Source organism: Microtus ochrogaster, linkage group LG2 (genome assembly GCF_000317375.1).
Source record: "Microtus ochrogaster isolate Prairie Vole_2 linkage group LG2, MicOch1.0, whole genome shotgun sequence".
NCBI classification, from domain to species: domain Eukaryota; kingdom Metazoa; phylum Chordata; class Mammalia; order Rodentia; family Cricetidae; genus Microtus; species Microtus ochrogaster.
The window spans coordinates 23525-34480 of NC_022028.1; the positions used below are offsets into that span (position 1 = coordinate 23525).

At 49.7% G+C, this 10956-nt stretch overlaps 1 protein-coding gene across 2 annotated transcripts in view; it reads left to right on the forward strand.

The window, feature by feature from the left end:
• Nucleotides 1-10956, forward strand: part of Rftn1 (raftlin, lipid raft linker 1) — a 190679-nt gene that overhangs the window by 1326 nt on the left and 178397 nt on the right. The window contains exon 1 of one of the 2 annotated variants that reach the window (XM_026785792.1): nt 7046-7170. The exons of the other annotated variant lie outside the window; for it this stretch is intronic. Coding sequence (XP_026641593.1) covers nt 7122-7170 — 49 coding nt within the window. The 5' untranslated portion in view covers nt 7046-7121. Of the gene's footprint in view, nt 1-7045; nt 7171-10956 lie in introns of those variants that run through there. 2 annotated transcript variants of the gene reach the window in all.

Sequence of the window (10956 nt, forward strand, 5' to 3'; positions counted from 1 at the left end):
AGATAAAGAGAAAAAACAACACTCGAGTGGGTTGGGGAGACCGAGGGTCTGTTGCCTACTGGGGGGTCATGGGCTCCGCAGGCGCAGTAACTACTAGAAGGACGAGGACGGAAGCTCAGAGGCTACAGGTGGGTTAGGATCAGCTACTAGTGGTCACCCGGCCTGGCCCGGGGCAGATGGGAGCTGCCACCACCCACGTGCTCCCGGAGAGGTGTGCTCGACCCAGGGCAGCGGTGCGCGACTCTTGAAAGCAGACTGGGCAGGCGTGGAGACTTGGTGGAGATTCCGGGAACCGAGTCTCTGGCACCAGAAACGGCTATCTCCCCGCCTCCTTATCCCCTTCCAAAAGGGATTTTTTCTTGCTTCATCCTATTACACTTTCCTAGGCACGGGGCTCGTTCGTATAGGCATGGGTTCTGGGCCGGGAGGAGGTCTGTGTATTGCCAGGCAAGTGATCCAGTTTGGTTCCGGCACCTCTATCTTTGGAGGCCAGAATCGCCAAGGGCAGGGTTAGCCCTGCGCCTGCTCCCTACTGCCTCTTGGCTGCCGGCTCTCAGCTGCCCCCTGTGGGCGGTGGGTGGTGTTAGTGAGTTTGTTTAGGGCTTACAAACAAAAACTATTTGTTTTTATTTTAAAGACTCTGGCACAGATCTTTATATGTGAGTGGCTGCCCCTTCTTGTCCGTACAGCCGTTTTCAGATGCCAGGGAAGCAGTTAGAACAGGTGTCTCCCAACCCTTGCCATGGAGTGTCATCCCAGGATAAACCTTTTCCAGGAAGGAAGCCCGGGTGTAATATGAGTGACCTACGAGTCTGTGGGTAGAGCCGCTCAGCCCAGTATTCCCCTGGCTGCCAGGACTCCTAATTTTACCTTCGGATTAGTTGAATTCAGAGGAAGTTCAAGTGACAGACATGTCACCAGCCACCCTCAAAGCTTAAGCAACGAGCTGATTGGTGTATTTGCTCTAACATCAGTGAATCAGTGTAACCCTAGAGTTAGCTTGCATACTCGTCTGCCATCTGCAGGGGTTTCATGAAGCCTGAGCAATCCCAACCCCGAGCTGGGAGCCTCCCTGTACCCACATTTGTGGGCCAGAACACGGGCTTGTTTTGCCTTTGTCTTTCTGACATCATGGACAAGGGGCAAATGAAGTGGGTTGTGCAGTCAGCTAAGGGATTTGGCTCAGGAATTGAAATAGAATAAATTGGAGGTCCACTCACTGAATTCTTCTTCTCCCTCTGGAGCAGGAAATTTTGGGTTGATTTCAAGTAATTGCTTTGTCTGTAGGGAAACAGGCCTGCGTGATGGGGGTTCCTGTAAACCCACTTGTGTTCCTCCGGGCTTTGCTTACATCAGAGCTGAAGCTGTGCAGTCCCATGGCTTGGTGGCCATGGCTGCCTCGCCAATGTTTCCCTATGTAGCCCTAGCTAGTCTGGATCCCTCACTATGTAGACCGGGCTGGCCTCAAACTTCCAGTGATGCTTCTTCCAAGTGCTGGAATAATGATATGCACGACCACACTCAGCCAGCACCCACTAAAACAGACAAACAAGCAAACAAAAATGGCCATTTAGTAAAGTTGCAACAGGGACCATATAAATACATAGCTAGGTACAGTGGCATACTCCTATAATCTCAAAATTCAGAAGGTAGAGGAGGCCGGAGAAATATGCCTGTACATTGTTTTGATGTATGCATGCACGGTATAACAGTCCTTGTAAAGACAGATAATGTACCATCAACCTGGGTTTCTTTGTGGCCACCAGTCAGTTCCAGCCCCTAACTTCCCAGTGGCAACCACTGTTCTGTCTTACCATGGGTTAGTTTGGCCTGTTTTCTGAACATCATATATACAGATTCTGCAGTTCTGAATAGTTTGTTTTTTATTCAGCAATTTATTTATTTAACGATGAGTTATGTCCAGGAGGTGTGTGTATGTGTATTGTATAGCTCCCTGTTCCTGGACACATGGGTTATATAGCCATGTTTTGTTAGTTGTTGGTTATTATGAAAAACAGTGATGTGAATATATGTACATTTGTGCACAAGTTCCCAGAGACACAGCTCCCATTCTCATGGATGGTACCCGTGTCACAGAAGAGGTGTGTATAGTGTATAGAGGAAATTGCTAGGCCTTTTTCTAGTGTGGAGAGTCCATTTTACACTCATAGAAGAAGTACAGATGTACTGAAGATCACATAACAATCCCCTAGATCTAAGTCAGGATGATTAGTAAGATTATCGCTCTCCTGGGGCTGGAGGACGGTGTTCTCCTGGGAGCAGCGGGGACACTCATGGGCATGTTTTCATAGGTAGAGGGGCCTATGAGAAGCAGATCCTTGACTCTGTCAGTTAACGGGGTTAATCTTTATTGTAGAGTGTGTGTGTGTGTGTGTGTGTGCGTTCGTTCATACCACAGATGTGTTTGGAAGGTCAGACTCACTTTCTGCCTAGTTTGAGGCACAAGGTCTCTCTCTTGCCTTCAGCTCCCACCTGCCCCGAGAGTCCTGGGATTACAGATGTGCTCTCCTGCTCTGGTGTGTCCTGGGGATCTGAACTCAGCTCCCACCTGCCCTAAGAATCCTGGGATTACAGATGTGCTGCCCAGCTCTGTGTGTCCTGGGGATCTGAGCTCATCTCCTCCCACCTGCCCCAGGAGTCCTGGGATTACAGATGTGCTCTCCCGCTCTGTGTGTCCTGGGCATCTGAGCTCAGCTCCCACCTGCCCCCAGAGTACTGGGATTACAGATGTGCTGTCCAGCTCTGGTGTGTCCTGGGGATCTGAACCAGGTCCTCGCTCTTGCTCTAAGAGTCCTGGGATTACAGATGTGCTGTCCAGCTCTGGTGTGTCCTGGGGATCTGAACTCAGCTCCTCACTCTTGCCCAGCAAACTCTTTACTCACTGAGCCATCTCCCCAGCACTTAAGTCAATTTAGACTAAAATTATTGCAGCTGCTAAGATGGATGTTGTCTCTCTTCAGAGAGCATCACAGAGGGGGTCTCCATAGAGGAATAGGCCTAGATCGTGAAAGGTTAGATGGTTGCTATAAAAAAAAAAAAACAAAAAACCCAGGTTCCACGGAACCCCACTGAACTTCTGCCTAGAAGCTCCTGGGGGATTCTGGGCCATTTGTTGTGCTGATGTGAATTTCGTGGAGGTGCCCTTTGGGTTTCGCCAGGGTGGCGTTTTCTTTGGGATTCAGGGCAGAGTTGGAGTGAGTAAGAACGGAGCAACTTTGCTGAGAATGTGATTCGCCTTTTTTGTGAGAAACATAGTCAGGCGCCCCCAGACTCTTATTACTGAGAAAAGGGGTGTGTCCTCTGAGAGTCTCTTCCACTGTAGTCTCTCTCTGTGGGACCTAAGGCAGGGCCTGACATGGTGTGATCCAGGAGACAGGAAGTGTGGTTCTCTGGTGGAACACAGGGTGAAATATTTCCATATCCTCAAGGTGTCTTAGGGGAGTCGTGCAGTCTCGAGACACTGGAAAGGGTCTTGGGCTCTGTCGTTTATGGAACTCCAGTAAACACTGTGCGGTGCAGGCCACAAGGAAAGGGCACAGGAAACATCCATGAGAGGACCGAGCAGCCATCTGGGTGGCTGACAGTGGGTGCGGTTGTGGAGAGATCATGGTCCCAGCTCTCAGCAGATGGTTCACCCCTGTGGGGGGATGGTACTAACTATTCATACCCAGAACAACTTTGCCGGCAGAACTTCAGGGTAGTAGCATCGTTCTGTTTCATAACAGATTTCCATCACTATTAACCAAATATTGCTAGGTTCTGCTTGTCACCTTATTTGTGTCACCTGAGTCGTCTTCAGGAGAGATGAGAGCTGATGCCATTTGCTTTTCAGACTGGAGGAGGTCAGCATTCCACAAGTCTTGCGTTCACTTCCTGTGTTTCTGAGGCCTGTAGGGGAGACAGTGGCACTCGGGTGTAACGAGTGCAGCATCTTCTGGAGTACAGCACATAACAGTGAAGACATAGCATAACAGAGTGTCACTGGGGCAGCCAGACAAAATGACAGGAAATGGCCCTCTGCACTCACTTCCTTTAGTGTCCTGTGTACCTTTGTCTCACAGGCACAGAGTTTTGGCACAGTTGGGCTTGTAGAGTTCTGACTTTGAAGGTTGGTGTGGTGCCACATACCTGTGATCTGAGCATTCAGGAGCTGTAGGCAGGAAGAAGGAGATTTCAGGGCTAGCCTAGGCTGTCAACAAGAGCCCCCGACTCAAAAAGTAAAATAAGGGTCAGCAAGATGGCTCAGCAGGCAGAGCTGCTTATCTAGGAAGCCTGATGGCCTGAGTTCAGTCCCTGGAGCTCAGGGTGGGAATTGTTCTCTGACCTTCGTGAGCACACCTAGGCACAAGTGCACGTGTGGCTATAACACGCACACACACGCACACGCACCCACGCACACGCACACACACACACACACACACACACACTTTTGGTTGTTTGGTTTGTATTTTGGAGAGAGGGTAACTTTCTCTGTAGACCAGGCTGGCCCTGTACTCTCCTGCGTGAAAAGGTACTGGTCAATTGGGGTTGTGATGTCACTGAGGCCTGGAGTACCATGGTCACTAGCCGTGTGTAGCTGTCAGCATGTGGATTTAAATGAGCTGAAGTGGGCTAAAACCAGACTGCACTTCTACCGGAGTAGCCACAGTTTAGATGTCTAGAGCCCTGTGCAGTGGAGCTGTGTCTGCCATTGCTGCTAGCTCTGTGGGACAGTTGCTTTGTGCTATGCACATTGCCTTACCCTTCGCTTGAGAACTGGCTCCAGGGTGGCAACGGCTCGGGCTCTTTCCTCCTCACAGACAGATGCACTTTGGCAGGCGTTCTTTTTATGTTTACCCTTTGGAGGATGGGGGGGGGTATGTGTGATAGCTTTCCTCCTGGGGGGGGGGGGGTGGGAGTGTGATAGCTTTCCTCCCCGGGGGGGTGGGGTGGGATGGGGGGTGGGAGTGTGATAGCATTCCTCCCAGTCACAGTTTTTGACATAGATTCGAGTTTCTCTTTTCTCCTGGGCCTTCAAAGGGGCCTTTCATTATTATCATTGCATATTTTATCAAGATATATTTTCATGAAAAATCAGTATAGCAGGCAGTTCAGGGTCCCTGCTTGAGTCCTCTTAATTCCTTGCTCTCAAAATAAGAATCTAGTCCAGCTTTTAAATATGCATTTGTGGGAATTCAGCCTTACCTGGGCTGAATTCAGAAAGGGAAAGTGTTCTCAATGGGGCAGAATCGGAGAGCTAGACACTCAGCTCATGTTCTCTAGGGATGGCTGTTTGCCAGGGCTGAGATAGGGGTGTTATCCGCGAGGGGGGAGCAGGGATGATGGAAAGGGTCAGGAGCTCTAGCTGTCCCCGTTATTCAGTGTCTCTTACCTTTATGTGGGGATCAAAGAAGAAGGGAAGATGGTCCCCACTGTTCGTGGCCAGATTCAGACAAACTGTGCCTGTCACTGTGGGACTTTGAGCAGCTCATCTGCTTCATAATCCTACATCAAAGGCTTCCACACTTTTCAGTCAGGCGCTGACGACTTTCCCTGGCTCTCCACAGGAAATGCCCCACTTTGTTGGCCTATATCTCCTCAGAGTGGGAGCTTTGCCGAGGGTGATCGCCTTCAGTTGTTGTGTTTATATTTGGAAAGCACCTACTTCCCACTTCGCCTGTGCTGAGGAACTCAAACCCCTTTGTAGGCCTGCTCTCCCGTGCTCGGATTTGAGGGTGCTGTGATCGCTGCTGTCCATGATGAAGTTAGGTGGCAAGAGATTTGGGTAGTCACAGAACTGGTAATGGAATGTGTCAGTTCTACATATTTTCAAATTTCAGAAATATAAAGTACAGACCCACTTGTTTAATAAATCCTTTCTCAATTTAGAAAGGGTTTGTGTTGCCTGGCAGTTGTGGCAACGCCTTTAATCCTAGCACGTGGGAAGGCAGGGGCAGGCGGATTTCTGAGCTCAAGGCCAACCTAGTCCACAGAGCAGTTCCAGGACAGCCAGGGCTACACAGAGAAACCCTGTCTTGGAAAAGAAAAGGGGGTGGGTTATGTGTGTGCATGTATCTTCTGACTCTTTATAAGTACCCTTTCTGTGTGATGTAGCAACCCATGCCAGGTTACAAGGACTCTATAACGGATAACAAGCTGTGGTGCTGGATGGTTGACACTTCTCTGTCTACCACATGGTGTTGGGGATGGGATTCAGGGCCTTGGGTATGAGAGGCAGGTGCTCAACCACTGAGCCAGGCCGCAGTGCCCCTGGGTAATGTTTCTGATCCTCATTCTGCATGCCTGGGGTATCTTAACCTCTGTTTAACATTGACTGTCTTTATGTAGCTGTCACTGGACAAGAAGACGTCGCACTTGTCTCTGTCACAGCTTTAAAAACTGACCCAGGGCTTCCTTGAAGTCACACCTAGGAAGTAGGTCACCAAGGTTTGAAGTAGACTTTCTGACTCCTGTGCCTGCACATCCAAACCCTGGACTGCACTTTAAGAAGCTGAACTTGGGCTGCAGAGGTGGTTCAGTGGGTAGAAACACCTGTCAACAAGCCCGCTGACTTGAGTTAGACCCCAGGACTAAAGCATTTGCCTTAATTGTTTAAGTATTAATAAAAACTCGGGACTCATTGAGGTAAAAATCTGATAAATTCAAAGAACAGTGGAGGAAAGAATGGCTGACCCTATGAGCCACATCTCCAGGTTGAAAAGCCTGCAGCCTCCAAGCCTTCTTCCTATCTTCCACTGAGTCGGCCAGAAAACTCTATGGTCCATTCCAGCCAACTGACCATGAATTCCACCCTCCAATCCAAGGCCTGACATCATTGGTGCTCTCAGAGTGACAACACAAATCTGCAACACAGGACCCACATGGCGGAAAGAGAGAACTGAGTCCTGCAATTACGCTTTGCCCTCTGCATGCTTACTGTAGCATATGCACCCTCCAGTGAATAAAATAGAACAACCACAACAATAATATAGCCATAATAATGATGATGATATAAAAAGTAAAGTGAACTTGAAGACCACAGGGCCATATTTCAAAGGTGCCTGGGCCACCGCTCCTTATCCTGAGGACTGCTCTGCCACCTCCTTTGTGATGTTGCTTGAATGTTACTTCTGGGTGACACTTTCCCCGGCAGTGCTACCTTTTCCCTTGGTAATTACTCTCTCTGTGTGTTCTTTCTCCACTCGACGTGCTTTGAAGATGAAATCTCATTATTTTTCTTTATATATCTGTTGTCTCTGGAAGATACAGCCCATGAAAGAAAGTGTTGTTTGAATGTTTCCTGGGGAGTTGGCAACATCTGTTCACTCCAGATGTGGCACCTATGACAGACCAGAGTATCACTCCACCCAAGGCTAGCTTTGTGTACTAACTATTCTGTCGTGCTTACTTACAGAGCATGGGTAAGGGGTTTCTTACAAGGGTGCATGGCCTCTAAAGATTCATACCACCGAGAGTCTCACCCCAGCATGGATGACACCTTCTCCATGGCTGCCAATATGGAGTCTCTGTTTCAGTAAACTGACACATGATCAGTTGGGGCAGAAGTAGGAGGATGTGGCTGGACTCTTGGGAGGCTCTAATGACCATTCTCCCTCTTCTGAGAGTCGCCAACACCTTGAAGGTCACTTGTAAGCAGTCACAGCTGCTCTGCAGAGGATTAGCGTTCCCAGAATTTGACTCTGGTTTGATTTTGGTGTGGCCAGCCCTGAGGAAGAAGCTTGTCTGCATTGAAGCTCAGTACAGAGGCAGACCTGCTGGCCTTACAATAAGAGTGATGGTTTATTTTCTGGCCCTTTGGCCAGAGTGTAGTGCCTGTTTTTGCTCCAACACCAGTCTTGCTTCACAGGATTTCCAAACGCAAATGATGTTAAGATTGGCAGAGTTCTGAGTACAGCAGTTTGCCCTTCATAGTATTCCTGGGGGTGGACTTCAGTCATCAGCTGAAGAATTTAGAGAAAATACCAAGGGCTCCCAGCAGGAAGGAATTCTATATTTGCACAGTCTTTGCCTTGAGACTGCAACGTTGGCGTGCCTGGTGACGTAGGCCTGTAAATCTCAGGCCCCTTGTGACTGCACAGGCCACACAGATTGTCATGGCCCCCTGGGCATTGTAGATAGGGCCACATACTCAGACATGTCCCTCAGCAGCAGCCCTGGCCCAGATGACACCATGGCCCCAGATGGCCGGCCAGGCCACTCAGATTGGTGTGGCCCTGGTGTCTACATCGCCCTCGGGCACCCTGTTGACATTTCTTTATTGGGGATGTCACCATTAGAGCTTCACTTGAGATTCCAACCACTCCCTCCTTTGTCTCCCTCCCAGTTCCCAGCTGTGTGTAATTTTTCCCTGACTGCATATGGCCTCTGGGTATGTTAAAATATATGGAGTGTGAAATGCTAGCTAGGCGGGCACACCATCCCTAGCGCTCCGGGAGAGGGATTGTTAATGCTGGAGTGACTCTTCAGAATTGCGGCAGTCTGGGGGTCAGCCATGCTTCCTTAAGTAGGCCCAGTGAGCTCATTGTTTCACCAAGCTAGACATGGGTGGAGCGGTGACTTGGGTCTGTTGTTAGTGTTGTGTCTCACAAGGACAGAGAGGTTCATGTTGCTCTAGGAGAAAAGCTCAGTGAGAGCCTGTCTCGTGTGCCTGGGGATGTTTGCTGGATGGTTTGTGTTGGGGATGGAGGGCTACAACACTAGCTCTTCTTGGAGCTCTGGCCTCCTTATCCTGGGATGTTTGGACTTGTCGGCTCCCAGAAGCCAATGAGCCAACTCCTTAAAATGAATCTCCCTCTCCCCTCTCACTCTCTGTCTCTGTCTCTCTCTCTCTCTGTCTCTCTCTCTGTCTCTGTCTCTCTCTCTCACACATTGACACACACACGTATGCACCTCCGCATCCCATAGCCTACTGATGTTCCCCCCTGAGAAAGCTGGCTGTATCTGAAGGTCTCGGTGGGTTTCAAGTGGTGTTTTAGTGGACAGAGGCTCTGCAGTGGGAGGACTGTGGGTGTGTATACCAGCAAGCCATGGCCTCTTGTCACTTAACTTGAGGTAATAGTTTACAATGAGAGACAGGGCTGGAGAGGGGAGGCAGCCAGGCCCCCAGGCTGGGTCTGATCACTCCTTAAGTCTCTCTTTGGTACTGGAGTGCAGTCTACAGAGGCTGGGGGTGGACGTTAGAAGGCTAAGAAGGCCAGTTCCCAGAACTGGCTGTTCATAGAACGCAAGTGGCTTGGCTAGTGAGTTGACGAGTTGAAGCATCTTTCAGTTCTGGCCCCAAGACCAGATGTGACTGAGTGTGCTGTAAGACAGGTGGGCCCTGCAGGTTGATGCTGGATGCTTCCAGGGAAATGGGGCCATCACAGGTGCCAAGGAAGGACAGGCCTACTAGGCAAGCGGTTTGTTCCCTTTGGAGTGTATTCTACAGTGGTAGGAATACTCCGAGTCACAGAACATCTCTGGGACTGGAGACAACTGTCTGGGGAATCACATAAGGAGGGGAGACTTTAGCAAGCAGGCTCATTTATGGCAAGAAGGGGTATGGCTGCTAAGAAGGGAGGTGGTGGCGTGCGTGTATATTTTTTAATCATGTGCAACAATACCATATATTGGGATTCCAGAGTTTATACCCCAGAAACACTGAAATCCCTCACAGGCAGGGGAACAAATGGCAGTTTACATTTTTAAGGGAACCCGGCAATATCTGTGAGATACCCTTCCAGGCTTGAGACAGTTCGCTTGACATCATATTCACATTGAACTCCAGGGTGACTGCTAAGGAAATCACTGCTGTGACTTGGATGTTTGGGAATCTGGGAGGCATCTAGCTTTCAGGAAGAGTCAGCGAGTGATTGGCATTACTTGGGAAGGGACAGATTGGTTTCTCCCTGTACAAATGTACTAACTTCCCAGAGTGTCTAGTCATGAAGTTGTTGAGTTTCTAGAAGTTAGCAAATGGTACCGCTAGGAATGCCTGTATCCTGGGGCTGCCATTCAAACCACAAAGAAACACTCAGGGCTGCTCCCCCAGCCTGCGCTGAGAAGAGCAGGTCTCTGCTGTCCACTGCTGTGAATTTCACAGGTAGGGAGAAAGCAAAGGCAGGGGTCATAGGAAGAGAGAGGACAGGGCTTAGAGGCTGTGCCCCAAACGTCACCTTTCTGCAAAAGATTAAATGTGGGGATTAAATAAGGCGAAAGGTCTACCCTTGTCGAGCCCAGGTGGGGGCACGGGGTGTCGCCTAGCTTTCCATATGTTCCGAGTGGAGCCTTAGACTAGTGAGGAGACGGATACAGGAGGCGGGCCCAGAATAGCAGTTCCTGGATGGGTGTGAGTGCGCTTGGGGGGGATGAGGATGGCAGAAGAGCCCGAGAGGGTGTCTGACACAGAAAGGGGTTCTAGACTGGAAGCTGAGAGTGAGAGCTGCTTCTCAGGCCTGGGCGGAAGGCTCAGCAGAGATCCCGGCCTCCTGGGTCCTGCTGTTAGGGACTTAGAGCAAGCTGCTAGGTAGAGCAGGACCCTCTTTGCCCCCACAGCTGCACAGTTCTCCATCAGTCTTCGCACACAATGTAGTTCCCAAGTTATCAGTTCACACAGACCGCATATCCGCACATAAATCATGTGTGCTCTGGTTCCTGGACACTAATGTTCCCTTATTAAGGCATAAGTCCGGCTTCCGGCTTCCATCAATTCTCTCTGACGTCTTTCTTAATTACTGCAGAGTAGAAACTGTCATGGCTATGCCCCTCTTTCCTTCCAGTCTTCATTCATTCTCCCGTCCCATGCCCTTACTGCTTTCCCGAAGTTCGGTTTGTTTTTCTGGAATTTACCAAATTGCTTTAGGAAGCTAGGAACACTGTAAATGGATTGGTGAAGGAAATCCTTGTCTTTGGAGGAAGTGGTTCGTGTGTGTGTGTGTGTGTGTGTGTGTGTGTGTG